This window comes from Mustela putorius, unplaced genomic scaffold (genome assembly GCF_011764305.1).
Source record: "Mustela putorius furo isolate JIRA1106 unplaced genomic scaffold, ASM1176430v1.1 tig00003853_pilon_pilon_pilon, whole genome shotgun sequence".
Classification (NCBI taxonomy): Eukaryota; Metazoa; Chordata; class Mammalia; order Carnivora; family Mustelidae; genus Mustela; species Mustela putorius.
This window is the reverse complement of record NW_025422005.1, coordinates 20539094-20552731: the sequence shown is the minus strand read 5'-3', so window position 1 is coordinate 20552731 and position 13638 is coordinate 20539094. Positions and strand designations below refer to the sequence as shown.

The 13638-nt window shown below is 38.5% G+C and overlaps 1 protein-coding gene across 3 annotated transcripts in view; it reads left to right on the top strand.

Annotated features, from left to right (window-relative positions):
- The window catches only part of EYA3 (EYA transcriptional coactivator and phosphatase 3), a 109637-nt gene that overhangs the window by 46970 nt on the left and 49029 nt on the right, over positions 1–13638 (top strand). For all 3 annotated transcript variants that reach the window (XM_045064047.1, XM_004741038.3, XM_004741040.3), the window contains 4 exons: positions 1772–1815; positions 5812–5891; positions 10690–10756; positions 13251–13387. In XM_045064047.1, coding sequence (XP_044919982.1) covers positions 1787–1815; positions 5812–5891; positions 10690–10756; positions 13251–13387 — 313 coding nt within the window. In that variant the 5' untranslated portion in view covers positions 1772–1786. The remainder of the gene's footprint in view (positions 1–1771; positions 1816–5811; positions 5892–10689; positions 10757–13250; positions 13388–13638) is intronic.

Here is a 13638-nt window from a genome sequence, read left to right as displayed (position 1 = left end):
TTTTCTTTTTTAAAGATTTCTTTATTTTAGACAGAGAGATCGGGAGAGGGAGAGAGAGAGAGTGCATGAGTGGGAGAAGCCAGAGTGGAGGGGAGGTGAACACGGAGCCTGCTGTGGGACTTGATCCCATGACCCTGAGTTCACGACCTGAGCCAAAACCAGGAATTGGACAGCCAGCCAACCATACCACCCAGACACCCCAAGGGTTTTTCTTAATGCCCCCCTTTCCTTGATTTTCTCTTTACTTATGAAAATTAAAGTAGCAGTAAAAATAATGTCTGTTGGTATGCCATAAGCAGGAAGCCAAGAGTGGCTTTATTTATTTTGTCATGTTTTCTCATGAGGAATAGATGTCCATGAAAAATGTTATGGGCCTTGTATTTATCTTTTGTTTATTATTTACCTTATCTAAGGAACTGCTAGACTGCTTGCCAAAGTAGCTATACTATTTTACATTCTCTCAGTTTCTGGATTATATTGTTTGAACCCATACTTGTGAAGTTTGTCTGTATCCTTTGAGTTCATTTACGTGCCTCTAGTGCCAAGGTGGCACACGTGTCCTGATTTACAGGGGGACATAATTACCTGAATCAAGGGAAATAATGTCTGAGATGTTAAATTGATTCATATTAAATATTCATATTAAATAGCTATATTCCCACCTGATATTTTTGCTTAAAATTATTTAACAGTGTTTCTGCCTTTTGTTGGCTTGAAATACTTTGAAGGACCTATAATTTTGTATGGCTAAGCATACTAAGCATTTTTCTACTATGACTAGTTATTCTAATCAAGAGCTCTAAAATCAGCTTCTTTGTAATATGAAAGCAGGGAAATCTACTAGCAGTGTTAAATGTTGATCTTCTGTTTGTGGATTCCTGAACTATTTCAGTGGAAATGCTTTCAGCTCAGAAGGAATTAGAAAAGACAAAAATCTGGAATAAAATAATAGCATGCAGAATATTTTTTTAATTGCTCATAACCTGGGGCTCTTGGGGTCTCAGTTGGTTAAGCATCTGACTCTTAGTTCTGGCTCTGGTTGTGATCTCATGGGTCATGGGATCAAGGTCAGCACTCCGCTTGAGTTTTTCTCTCCCTTCCCCCTCTGTCCACCCCCCCATCTCCTCCTTCCCTCTCTCTCAAAATAAATAAATAAATAAAATATATTTTTTTTAATTAAAGGCATTCCTGTTTAATAAGTTAATAAATGAGTAGGTGATATTGAGATTGCCACACTTACTGTTGGATAATATAATTATGTGTCTGTTAAAATTTAAAACCAATTAGTTTGTATCCAAGTTTAGATATTTGATTCTGACAAAAATTTTTGTAAATATTTTTATTTATTTGGCAGAGAGAGAGTGTGTGTGCACACAAACAAGCACAACCAGGCTCCCTACTGAGCAGGGAGCCTGATGCAGAACTCGATCCCAGGACCCTGGGATCATGACCCAAGCCAAACACATACGCTTAACTGACTGAGCCACCCAGGCACCCCTCTGATAAACATTTTATCTCGAGTAAAAATCTGGTAAATATTTTACCTTGAACCTGAAAAATACTTTTTTCATTAAAAGAAAAGAGCTCATGTGAAAACCAAGTCCATCTCTAACTCTAAAATAAAACAAAGGTTAACTAAATAAATCCAAGCAAAACAAAATGAAACAGTTACCTTGTAATTTATTAGTTAATATTAGCCTGCCATTTGAATAGCTTGATAATTTCAAGAGCAGATCACTATATTGATGCCTTTGTATAATTATTTTTGCAGGTAAAAAAAGCCAAGATGCAGGAATCAGGAGAGCAAACTTTAAGGTATGTAAAGTTGAATTTCTTTTTAATGATCTACTTACTGTCTTTTTTTCATATGCTGATTAGTATAGGGGCGTGTTTTGGGTTGACTACTCTCTTTTTTAGTTTTAGCATGTCAGACTTTGTTGGTTTTTTTTTTTTTAAGATTTTATTTATTTATTTGACAGACAGAAATCACAAGTAGGCAGAGAAGCAGGCAGAGAGAGAGGAAGGGAAGCAGGCTCCCCACTGAGCAGAGAGCCCAATATGATCCCAGGATCCTGGAATCATGACCTGAGCTGAAGGCAGGGGCTTTAACCCACTGAGCCACCCAGGAGCCCCATCAGACTTTATGTTTTGAAATTACTTGGTTTAAGATGAAAATTTCCTTCCAGTAGTTTGTCCTTGAAACAAGTAAGCGCTGATATTTTCTTATTCATTCATTATTTATTCAGTAATACGTACTGAACTCATGTTATCTACCAGGTCCTGTGATATATGGAAGAGACAACAGTAAATATTCTCCAGTCAGATGTAAACAGAATGGGAAGAATAAACAGAAATAAGGGAAATTCAAGGGATTTCGTGTCAATTACCAAATGAATATGGGATGCCTTAGTCATTAGCTCTACTCCCTCTTGGATAAGAGGTAGCTTCTTTGCACCTCATGCTCTCACTTCTGCAATGCCATTGTTTTCTGCTTTCTCCAGTTCTTAATTCCTTTTGTTTGTCTGTGAACTAGTAACTACATCATCTCTGATATCTTAATTTCCAGAATCTGACTATTTTAGTACCACACACTGCATTCTAGCTCATGTAGCTACTCCCATACTCCCATAGGATATCTTCCTATGCACTTCCCATTAGATGAGCTGTCATATTTTCACTCTTAAGCATTGACCCCTCCCATAAAAAAAAACTTCCGTATCTTTCTTATGCTGTTTAAATGATAAGATCTATTAATTTAATCAGTCCCTGACAAACATTTTGTGAGGGACTTCTCCTTTTAACTTCTCCTTTTCCCCTGTGGCATGCTTCTTAGCAAAACCGCAACCCTGGTCAAGCCAACTATCCACCCATTCCATGCTTATTTCCAATCACCCGAACTTTGTGATGGAAAAACACAAAACGGTACTGATCTGTTTTCATTTATAATTACATCTCAGACAGGCTCTTAAAGATTCTTGGTGGTCCGTCCACCCTTCCCGGTGTATTTTATTCCCTAGCCTCTAAAATTAACTTTCTTCCCCTCCCTTCCTCCTTACCTCCTGGTTTCTCCCCTTCCTTTCATCTCCCCTCCCCTCCACTCTGTTCCCATCCACTCAGCTGGGGATCTTGCTCTCCCTAATTCAAAGAAAAATTAGAAACAGTTCAATACTGCCTTGTTTGCCTGTCACCAAATCTACCAAATTTGATTAGACCAAATCTACCCATTTATCTACTTCTATTTTGACCAAATCTACCCATTTATCTGCTTCTCTACAATATTCTCTTGAAATCAAGAGTCGGACGCTAAACAGACTGAGCCACCTAGGTGCCCCATTAGCACTCTTGCTTCTGTTGAATCTCTAAACACTTAGTTGAATATGTAGGGGATTTTGCTATAACATAAGATTCTAGGACCATAGGTCTTTATACCATTGTATACCAGATTATACAAATAGACCTTCTAAGTTACTGGGTCTAGAAGTAGTCTTTCATCAGTGGGTATAACAGTGAACCCCAGACTTATCCAGGTATACATAGGAGACAAAACAGCCATTGTAGTTGGAATATGAAGTTCTTGTCTAGTTTTATACCCATCTCCTGGTAATCTTGTTTAAGTAGGCATGACTAGAAGTCTGTATTTTTACCAATTATTCAGGTAATTATAATAATAGACAAGTTTGGGAAACATGGATATAACTAGTCAGTTTGATTTCTTCCCCTTACTCTTCAATTCCCATAGTCACATCTTGATTAGTACATTAAATGCTATTCCAAAAATACAGGCATTTCAGTAAATAGATAAACTTCATCTGGGGATTTAGCTTTAAAAATTAATTACAGAGGTGCCTAGCTGGCTCAGTTGGTAGAGCATGTGACTCTTGATCTCAGGTTCATGAGTTCACACCCCAGATTGGGCATGGAGCCTACTTAAGAAAAATAAGGGGCATCTGGGTTTCTCAGTCCTTAAACGTCTGCCTTGGGCTCAGGTCATGATCTCAGGGTCCTGGAATCGAGCCCCACATCGGGCTCCTTGCTCAGCGGGGAGACTTCTCACTCTCCCCCTCCCCTAGCTTGTGTTCCCTCTCTTCTGTGTCGCTGTCAAAAAAATAAATAAAATCTTAAAAAAAAAAAGAAAGAAAGAAAGAAAGAAAAATAAAAGTTAATTATAGGGACACCTGGCTGGCTCAGTCAGATGAGCATGCAACTCTTGATCTCGGAGTTATGAGCTCAAATCCCTGCTGGGTGTAATGATTGCTAAAGTAAATAAGTAAACATTAAAAAAACAAAAGGTAATTATATCTGAGGAAAAACTGTTTGAAAATTCAGAATATACCGGGGGGGGGGTCTTGATTTCTTATTTGAATGTTTGAGGTCCATTCAGAAAAAATATGAGAGCTTTAAGGATTTTGATGCTGTGTACTTTTTATGTAAGTAACATTTCTTTTAGAAATTTTGCTGTGTAGAACCTACTCTTACCTTTTATTAGTCTCACCTTTGAAGATATGTGGAGTCTCTGGTATGGTGTTGTCCATTTCTCCCTAGAGTATAAAATAGCAGAGCAGATTTCTTTCTAAGGGAAATGAATGTGGGAAGGATGCTTGGGCTGGGGTGAAGTTATAATACAATAATAATGGCTATGGTTATATTACATTTACTCTCTTCTAGTCTCTAAGTACTTCTCATATATTAACTCACTAATCCATGTAACAACCCTATGTGTTAGGCTCTGTTATTGTCCCTCTTTGACAGTTGAAAGCGGGGTACAAAGAAGTTTAGCTCAAAGTCTTTAAGCTAATTTTGGCAGAGTGTAACATGAATGCAAGCAATCTGGCCACTATGCTATGCTGGTAACTGAGAGAATAACTGGAGAGTAGAAAGGAAGGTAGAAAGGAAGAGGAAGGACACTGTAAGGGGTGAAAGTTAGTAAAATCTCCATTCCAGAATTTCAGTGAGAATTTTGCCATTCAAGTGTCTAACCTAATGATTTGTTCTCCCAGTTTATGTGATTTACCTTTTGTAATTTATCTGAATTCTCCTTATAACTTAAAAAAAGATACTGCTCAGGGGATATGATAGCAAATTTTTAAAAAAAATTTTAATTGAATGGGGACCCTGGGTGGCTCAGTGGGTTAAAGCCTCTGCCTTCGGCTCAGGTCATGATCCCAGGGTCGTAGGATTGAACCCCGAGTCGGGCTCTCTGCTGGGCAGGGAGCCTGCCTCCCTTCCTCTCTCTCTGCCTGCCTCTCTGCCTGCTTGTGATCTCTTTCTATCAAATAAATGAATAAAATTAAAAAAAATTTTTTTAATTGGAGTAAAAAGAGAAATATAATAGAATGAGCCATTTTAAGGTTCAGAACCCCCTTCTTGGAAGCAAGCATGTATAATTTGAAAAAAATTCTCAAGTAACTATGAGAACCACTGTCTGAAATCAGGAATCTCCCCATTTTACTCTGGAACTTTGGAAACAAAGTAACAGTGAAGTTTGGTTTGTTTTCTTATTTTTTGTTTTTTGTTTTTTGTTTTTTGTTTTTACCCCAAGTTCTTTAGAAAAACTCTGACTTGTCTCTGACTTAGCTGGAATTTCTGAGTGATAGGAAAACAGGAGTGATATGAGAAAGAAGAGTGAAATGCTGAAGGTACCAGCCCCAGCCCTACTTCTTCAGGTAGCCGCTAAAAACCAATCATGATACCATGAAGACTTACTTTGCCTCTTACTTGTGTAGCACAGGAAGAGAAATGAGTTTGATGAAATCACTTTTAGCAACACATCAAGTCCATGAGGGGCTAATGTTTTCATTTTGGTTCTCTCAGTCAAGTGAGCAGCCCTGAAGTCAGTGATCAGAAACCTGAAACTTCAAGTCTTGCTTCAAACCTTACCATGTCAGAGGAAAGTAAGTACTGTATTCTGTGCATGATGAAAGAGGTATTCTTATAAATGGATGATGCTGTTCTTTTATAATTGGTTTTCACTGATTGCCTTGTTTGTTCTTTATATCCAGAAGCCTTTCCTGTCTGTGTCCGTGTGTGTGTGTGTGTGTGTGTGTGTGTGTGTTTTCATCCTTGTGTTCTCATATATTTGACATACCAGCTGAGGAAGAAAATCGCATGGAATCCATTTACCTGAGGAGTCACACTTGGTGATTTTATTTTTGTTTTGTTTTGAAGTTGATGTTCTGGAAGTAATATTGCCTTACTCGCAATCAGAAAAGTTTCTGGGCCAACCTCTGACTGCTCCTCCAAAGACATTGCTGTTTCTCTACCTTTCTAACAACCAAATGACTCTACCTATCCATCTGTGCCAAAAAGAAAAGTAATCCCCTTAAGAGCCCCAAATGGAAGGGTACCTGGGTGGCTCAATTGGTTACGCATCTGCCTGTGGTTTGGGTCATGATCCCAGGGTCCTGGGATCGAGTCCCACATCTGGCTCCTTGCTCAGCAGGGAGCCCGCTTCTCCCTCAGCCTTCTGCGCCCCCTGCTTGTGCTCTCTATCTCTCTCTCTGACAAATAAATAAATAAAATCTTCAAAAAAAAAAAGGAGCCCAGAATTGATACTGGACGCTGGGGGAGACCCACCCCAATAAGATACATCCTCCACTTACCAACCTGCTTTCTCCTATAGAAAAGATAAATTTATAATGGACAAAATTTTATAGAGTGTTCTGGGTTTGTTTGGTTGGGTTTTTTTGTTTGTTTGTTTGTTTGTGAAGATGTAAGTTTTCTCTAGCATACCCACATATGTCCCCAGGTTCCCTCCATAGGACAAATAGTCATCCCTGAAATTAAGTATCAGTGCCCCTCCATATTTTACCACGTACTTTAAAAGAATAAATTTGTATAAGACACTTTTTAAAAAGACACTTGTTTAGGGGATTTTTTTCTTCTCTTAAGGTGGTTATGCTTAACTTGACATACTTTCATGTATTAGAAAATGATGTCTTAAAAAAAAAAAGGAAGGAAATAGTATATCTTGAACTATGTATATTATTTCCTCAAAGGTACTAGTCTAGTGGTTCTCCAGCTCTTAGTGTACTTAAGAATCTGGAATGCTTGTTTATAATGTAGAATTTTGGCCTCATTTTTAGAAATTATCATTCAATAGATCTGATATGGATTGGAATGTGTAAGAAGATAGGTGATTCTGATGCATATGAGAAACTGCCCATACTGTGGAAACTGCTCTAATCCGTGAAAAGTCTCTGATTTTTTTTTTGATGTCCCACTCATCCCCAAGAAAAAAAACCTATTTTTTTGTATATTCCAGGGCCAGGAAGTAAGTTGAGTCTTCTTGCTCCTTCCAGATATTTCTTTCCCTTTTTTCCCTTCGAAAACTCCAGTTCCTTTGAAGTACATATTTATGCCTCCTTTGCCTTTCTTTTTACCCTAAACTGAACTACTAGCCATTTTGCTCTTTAAAGACTAGGTCTTCTTTGTTTTCTTCTCCATCCATACTCTTACTATTCTTGGTGATTTTGAAATCCATGTAAATGACCTATCCAATACTTGTCATCATATCTGTCTGCCTTTATGTCCCTTTTCACTCTGTATGGATTCTATGGCTCTTTATTATAATTGTTCCTTACAAATACCTTCAATACCTTTGCCTCTTGTACTCTCCTTGCTAAACCCCAGTCCTAATTTAATACAACTCTCCATCTTCCCTTTAAGTGCATTCACATAGCTAAACATTATTGGATAAATTATCTACCTGGCTGACTCACCAGGCCTCAAAGAGGCACCCAGCATGTTTGGAAATCCTACTACATTTTGCTAATGAATTTTACCTTTTGATATTTCACAGAATACCATATCCTCACTCACCTTTCTTCATTCTTAACCGATGGCTCCATTGCAAATAGAAGTTATCAGACAAAAAAAAAACCCTTATCCTCTCACCACCACCAAATCTTTAAGCCTACCTGTGTTTGTACCCATGTTTTCTAGCTTCATTCTTTTTTTTTTTTTTAAAGATTTTATTTATTTATTTGACAGAGATCACAAGTAGGCTGAGAGGCAGGCAGAGAGAGAGAGAGGTAGAAGCAGGCTCCCCGCCGAGCAGAGAGCCCGACGCGGGGCTCGATCTCAGGACCCTGGGATCATGACCGGAGCCGAAGGCAGAGGCCCTAACCCACTGAGCCACCCCGGTGCCCCTTTCTTGCTTCATTCTTATCGGGACTAAAATAGTCCTAGTCTGTAGAAATAGTGCTCCTGTCAACGGTAAGACCTTTTATTTGGGCTCCACATCTAACCCTTTCTCACCTTCCCCAAAGGCTTTGACAGACCATGCCTGTGTCATCAAATTCTTCTTCTCTTCTTAATCCTTCCTGTCAGTAAAGAGACATGACACAGTATTTGCCATCTTAAAACAGAAACAAAACCCTCCTTTGGCTCCACATTCTCCACCTCTGTTCCATGACCCATTGGAACTTCTGGAAAGAGTTGCGCTTTCTTGTTTTCTTGCCTCCCATTCATTATTCAGTCCTCTCAAGTTTAACTTCGGTCACCACTCTTCCACTGAATTGCTCCTCTCAAGGTCATTAGTTACTTGCAGTTACTCTGAGAGGACTAGTTCTAGTGAACGTTTCTTCTCATAGCCTGCCTCTCACCACTTTTCCTCCCACCTTTCTCTTCTGTTGGCCCTTCTTCCTCTGCCTGAACTCTGAATGTTAGGCCTCAGGATTTATTTCTAGTCCAGCATTCTTTCCTCTTTCTGCATCCTCTCATCCACTGTGTTACTTTAAATATTGTATACATGGTTGATGAATTCCAAATTTAAATTTCCAGTTTGACTTCTACCCTGATTTCATTTGTGTATCCACCTGCCTGTTTGACACCACAACTTAGATTTCTGAAAGGAAAGTCATACTTAAAATATGGGAAAGCTTTTGGGACACCTGGGTGGCTCAGTGGATTAAACGTCTGCCTTCAGCTTAGGTCATGATCCCAGGGTCCTAGGATCAAGTTCCTCTCCCTCTGCCTGCTGCTCTCTCTGCTTATGTGGACATGAGGGCTGTCTTTCGCTCTCTGACAAATAAATAAAATCCTTTTTAGCACCACGCTCTAACCAGCTGAGCTAACCGGCCAACCCATAAAATCCTTTTTAAAAAAGGATTAGCCCCATCAAATCTCTTCTTTTCCCAAATTGCCCCATCTTTAGGAAGGGGTTTCACTATCCCTCCCATTGCTCAAGCTGGAAATTATCCCATATTCCCCTGTTTTCCTCAGTCCTTACATAGAGATCCGTCAGAATGTCCTGCTTTACCTTCAGAATGTATTTCAAGGTTGTGCCTCATCTCCACTGCTGCTATTCTAATACTACAGCAGATTATGCCTTGACTGTTTATAATCCTTTCACGGTTCCTAAGTACTGCAAAAATAAAGCCTTATTCATTCTACAAAGCAGTAAATATTGGTCTAAATCTCCTAGGATGTTTTGTCAATCTCTTCTCAAATTAAATCAGAGGAGAAGGGTTTGGGTTTTTTTTTTTTTAAGTAGTTGTCAGCAGGGAAGGAACCGTCACGCAGAATCCAAATGAAGGTATGTTTTCTGTGATGGACATGAAGACCCTTTAGACCTAATTGAGATCTCTTTCATTTTTGTCAAAATTATTGTGGATGAATGTGATCTACAGATTTCCAGTAATTATTTTTAAAGACCTTGAACAATGGCAGTGGACAAGATATCGATTTGTCTTACTATTGGCCATGAATTGCTGGCAGCTTATGTGCTCTTGACCAGAGTTCCCTTTTTAGTTCAGATACTCAGGAAACCCAGCTAGAAGTAAAGTTAGTTGGTTTACTCTAAAACCCGACTAATAGTAGAACAACCACAACCTCCTTCTCAGATGCTGAAGGAAGTTCTTGGACAATTCAGGGATCTGGTATAAGTTCTTTATGATACAACTCTGTCTACAGAATGGACTGAAATAGTGCGTAATGAATAGGATTTCGCTACCCATCAGACTTGAGTTGAATATTTACAGATGAAATCATGAGGGTGAAGCCTTCTCAGGAGCTATTTCAGATAAAGTTATAGGTGTCAAGAGGACCCTAGCTGTGAAAGTCTCTTTACTTGATGGTTCATCAGAGCATCACATCAGTTCCTCAGATCTGTGTCTTTGCTTTGCCAGACTTGAAAGCCTTCACCACAAAGCTGAAAAAGTAGTGGTATGGAAGTGTTCTTGCATCTTTTGCTGCACTGTAATAGCAGTAGCAAAAATTTTCTAATAAAACTGGGTACTCCCACCCCAAATCTGTCTTCCTGCAAATCATTCTTACAGCTTTTTACTCAGATGAGTGGAAACACCCAGAGAATGAATAAGCTAAAGAAATATAATGCAATTTCTCAGATATGGATCTTGGTTTTTAAGTTTGCCTCTGAGCACAGTGAAAGCTTAGGGTGTTGCTTCATCTGTGACCTTAGATCAGTGACAAATAAAGATAGAGATCAACTGGTACTAACCTTCAGCTCTTCCCCAAACCCCCCACATTCTGGCTTCTTCTACTGTCTCTAAAAGTCTCTAAACCCATTACTATAAGAGAGAGGGATTTTCTACTGCATAGTCTTTTTAAATTTCTCAGGTGCCATCTGTAATCTGTTATTTAGTTTGAAAGACTACAGTGAGATATGCAATTTTCTCATTTCATTTTTGAAATGTTCTAACTTTTTACCTGATGATATCTTTCTTTCAGTTATGACATGCACCGATTACATCCCTCGCTCATCCAATGATTATACCTCACAAATGTATTCTGCAAAGTAAGTTCAATAATTATTTCAAAAATCTATATGCCTTTTCTCTAGGTTCATTTCAAAATTTAGTTTGATATTTAACTTAGTAAGTCGACATTTTAACTTCATTTCACCTCTTATGTTTTCTGACCCTACTCCAATTTTTTTATTCCCTCTAAATGTAGAGTCTCTGTAACATGCTTTTAAAAAGTAGATGGTTGCCTGGAATAGATAACTGTTACACAGGAGCTTGCTGTAAAAGAATGGCCACTGAAAATGAGAAATATTCGTGATCAAAGCGTATCACTGATTGACCTCTGATCATTCTCTCTTTCCTCTGCCTTGCTAGATCAGTAACACAGCTCAAGCCAGCCTCCTAGTGGGACTTCTCAGCCTATTCTATGTTCAGTTTCTTGCTTTAGGAATGTCCTCAAAGTAGAATTTAGGCTTGAAGTTAGGCTTAGCAGGTTGAAGTCACTGAAAGGCAACGTGCTTTGGGCCTTCAACAGGTAAGATCAGCATTTAAGATCCATAAGCTAATCATCTCCAAGATGAGCAGTACAGAACTGGGTGTATGCCAGACTACCAACCATCTGTTGATAAAGAGTGAACCTGTACATACATTGATAGATACATATGAGTGTATTTATTGAGGTTGGATGTATGCCCAGGTGCTTACATAGGCAGAACACATGAAGGGATTGGTAACAGAGGTGACTGATACCTATGGTACTGTTCATAAAAAGAAAACTGGCATTTTTTCCCCCTTTTTGTGCTCGTTTATACCTTTTGAATTTTTCATCAGTTAACAAAGAACTAAAAAGATTAATTCAATGAGTTATCCAAATTCTCATCTGATATTTAACAATAATAGCATCTTTGACCCAGTCATTTGCACATGATTTCCTTCTGTGAAATGACTGAACCTATTCTCTGAGATCATTATGAAGGAAATAAGAAAATAACTTTGAGTTATAAAAACTCTACAGGAAAAAAGGATATTATGATCTTTAACATATCTGGAGATCAATCCATTTGAAGTCACCAAGATTTTAAATTATTCCCATGTGAGTTGATTAACAGTTATGACCTGAGTTATTTCTTGGTTCAGATCTGGATAAGAAGAATGATGTGAACATGAGGCATATTTCAAATTCATCTGACTATTCAAAAAATAATTTACATACCTGTTGCATTCAGGACTCCTTATTAGCTATGCATTCAGTCTTAATTCAGACCTCTTTAGCACTTATGTGAATCATTGCATTATAGCCATTTTTTAACTGGACCTCTACTTCAACTTTTCCCCCTTCTAACCCATTTTATAAAGCAGTGTCAAATTAATCTTTATTCAAGAACAGCTCTGATCTTGTCACTCTTTGCTCAACAATTTTAGTGGCTCCCGATTGTTGCAGATTGGTCTGAACTCAGCCTGGAATTCAAGGTCTTTGCTGTCTTTCCTTCTTTTGCTACTCCCCTTCACTTCATGTATGTCCTTTAATATAATCTTTGCTCCTTATAGGCTTAAGCCCTTGTTTGCCGCCTTCTGTACCTTTACCAGAGCTTTTCTCTTTTCCTTGGACGCCCTTTCTTTCCCATTTCTGCAAATCTTATCTGCTCAGCTCACATACTGCTTCTTTATAGCCTTCCTTCATTTTCCTTTCCCCCAAAGCTGAAAAAAAATGTTTTCTCCTTCCTCGCAGTATTTTATTGTTCAGATTTATGTGGTACACAAAACACTTGCATTGTAAGTACAGCATAACTCACCAAATAAAATAACTGGTATCTAAAAATTCATTGCACAAAATGTGGGACCATTTTATTGCACGGATGAAATGACCGGGTCCTCTAGCTAAAGTCCCAGAAGTTTCACTGCTGAATTCGAATTCCCTAGCTAAACCTGATGTGGTTGGCTGCAACTAGTGACAGTATATTCTGTCTTAAACATCAGTGGGAAGATTCTGAGTCCTGTCTGGGACTTCTCAGATTTTATTATCTGGCCCCTGATTTGTAGGCTTGATCTGGGAATATTGGGGCCCACCGCTACTCCCCGTTCTTTGATGTGTAGTGGTTCCTTGCCTTTTTTCTACCAGCCTAACCCCTCTCTCAAGTCCTACTCTCTCTCTTAGAACTTGTTTGTCCCAGAGGGCTGGGTGAAGAATAAGAGCCAATTGTGAGTCCCATTCTGTCCAGTTTTGTTACTTTAGGGGTTCATGTACATGGAGATAAATTTTATCTACAACTTTGCATGTAGCATATTACAGATGGTTGTAGCATAGTGATTGGACGTTGGGAGGATACTTGGAACTATTTAATTTCCCATAAAGATGTTTCTTAAGTGATAGTACAACTTGGAAGGGAAAAATTAATTCTACTTTCTGACCACAGTAAGAGACATTTTATGTGGAAGGTTAGTCTCCTCATTGCTGATTTTTTGCTTTTAGTGTTATTAGCTCTTCCCTCTATTTCTTATTAAAAATAAATCACATATGAAAGTTTTTATGTTCTTGAACTTTTATAGACCTTATGCACATATCCTCTCAGTTCCTGTGTCGGAAACTGCTTACCCTGGGCAGACTCCGTACCAGACACTACAGCAGTCTCAACCCTATGCTGTCTACCCTCAGGCAACCCAAACATATGGACTACCTCCTTTCGGTAAGGCATTCTATTATAAGCAGTTTCTAAGAGTGTTGATTTTATCCCCTAGAAACTTCGATCTTTCCCCAGATACCAAGGATGGCTAATCAGAAAGCTGAAAGATGATGGGTTGTTCTTTATAGAATATCTACTCAGTTACAAGTGTGATAGATGTTGGGTGTGCAACTTTCCAACAGTATGTTTGATGCATATTCAATAAAAGCATAACTTTTAATGCTCATTTGTGTATCTGCCAAAATTTAGCTGTT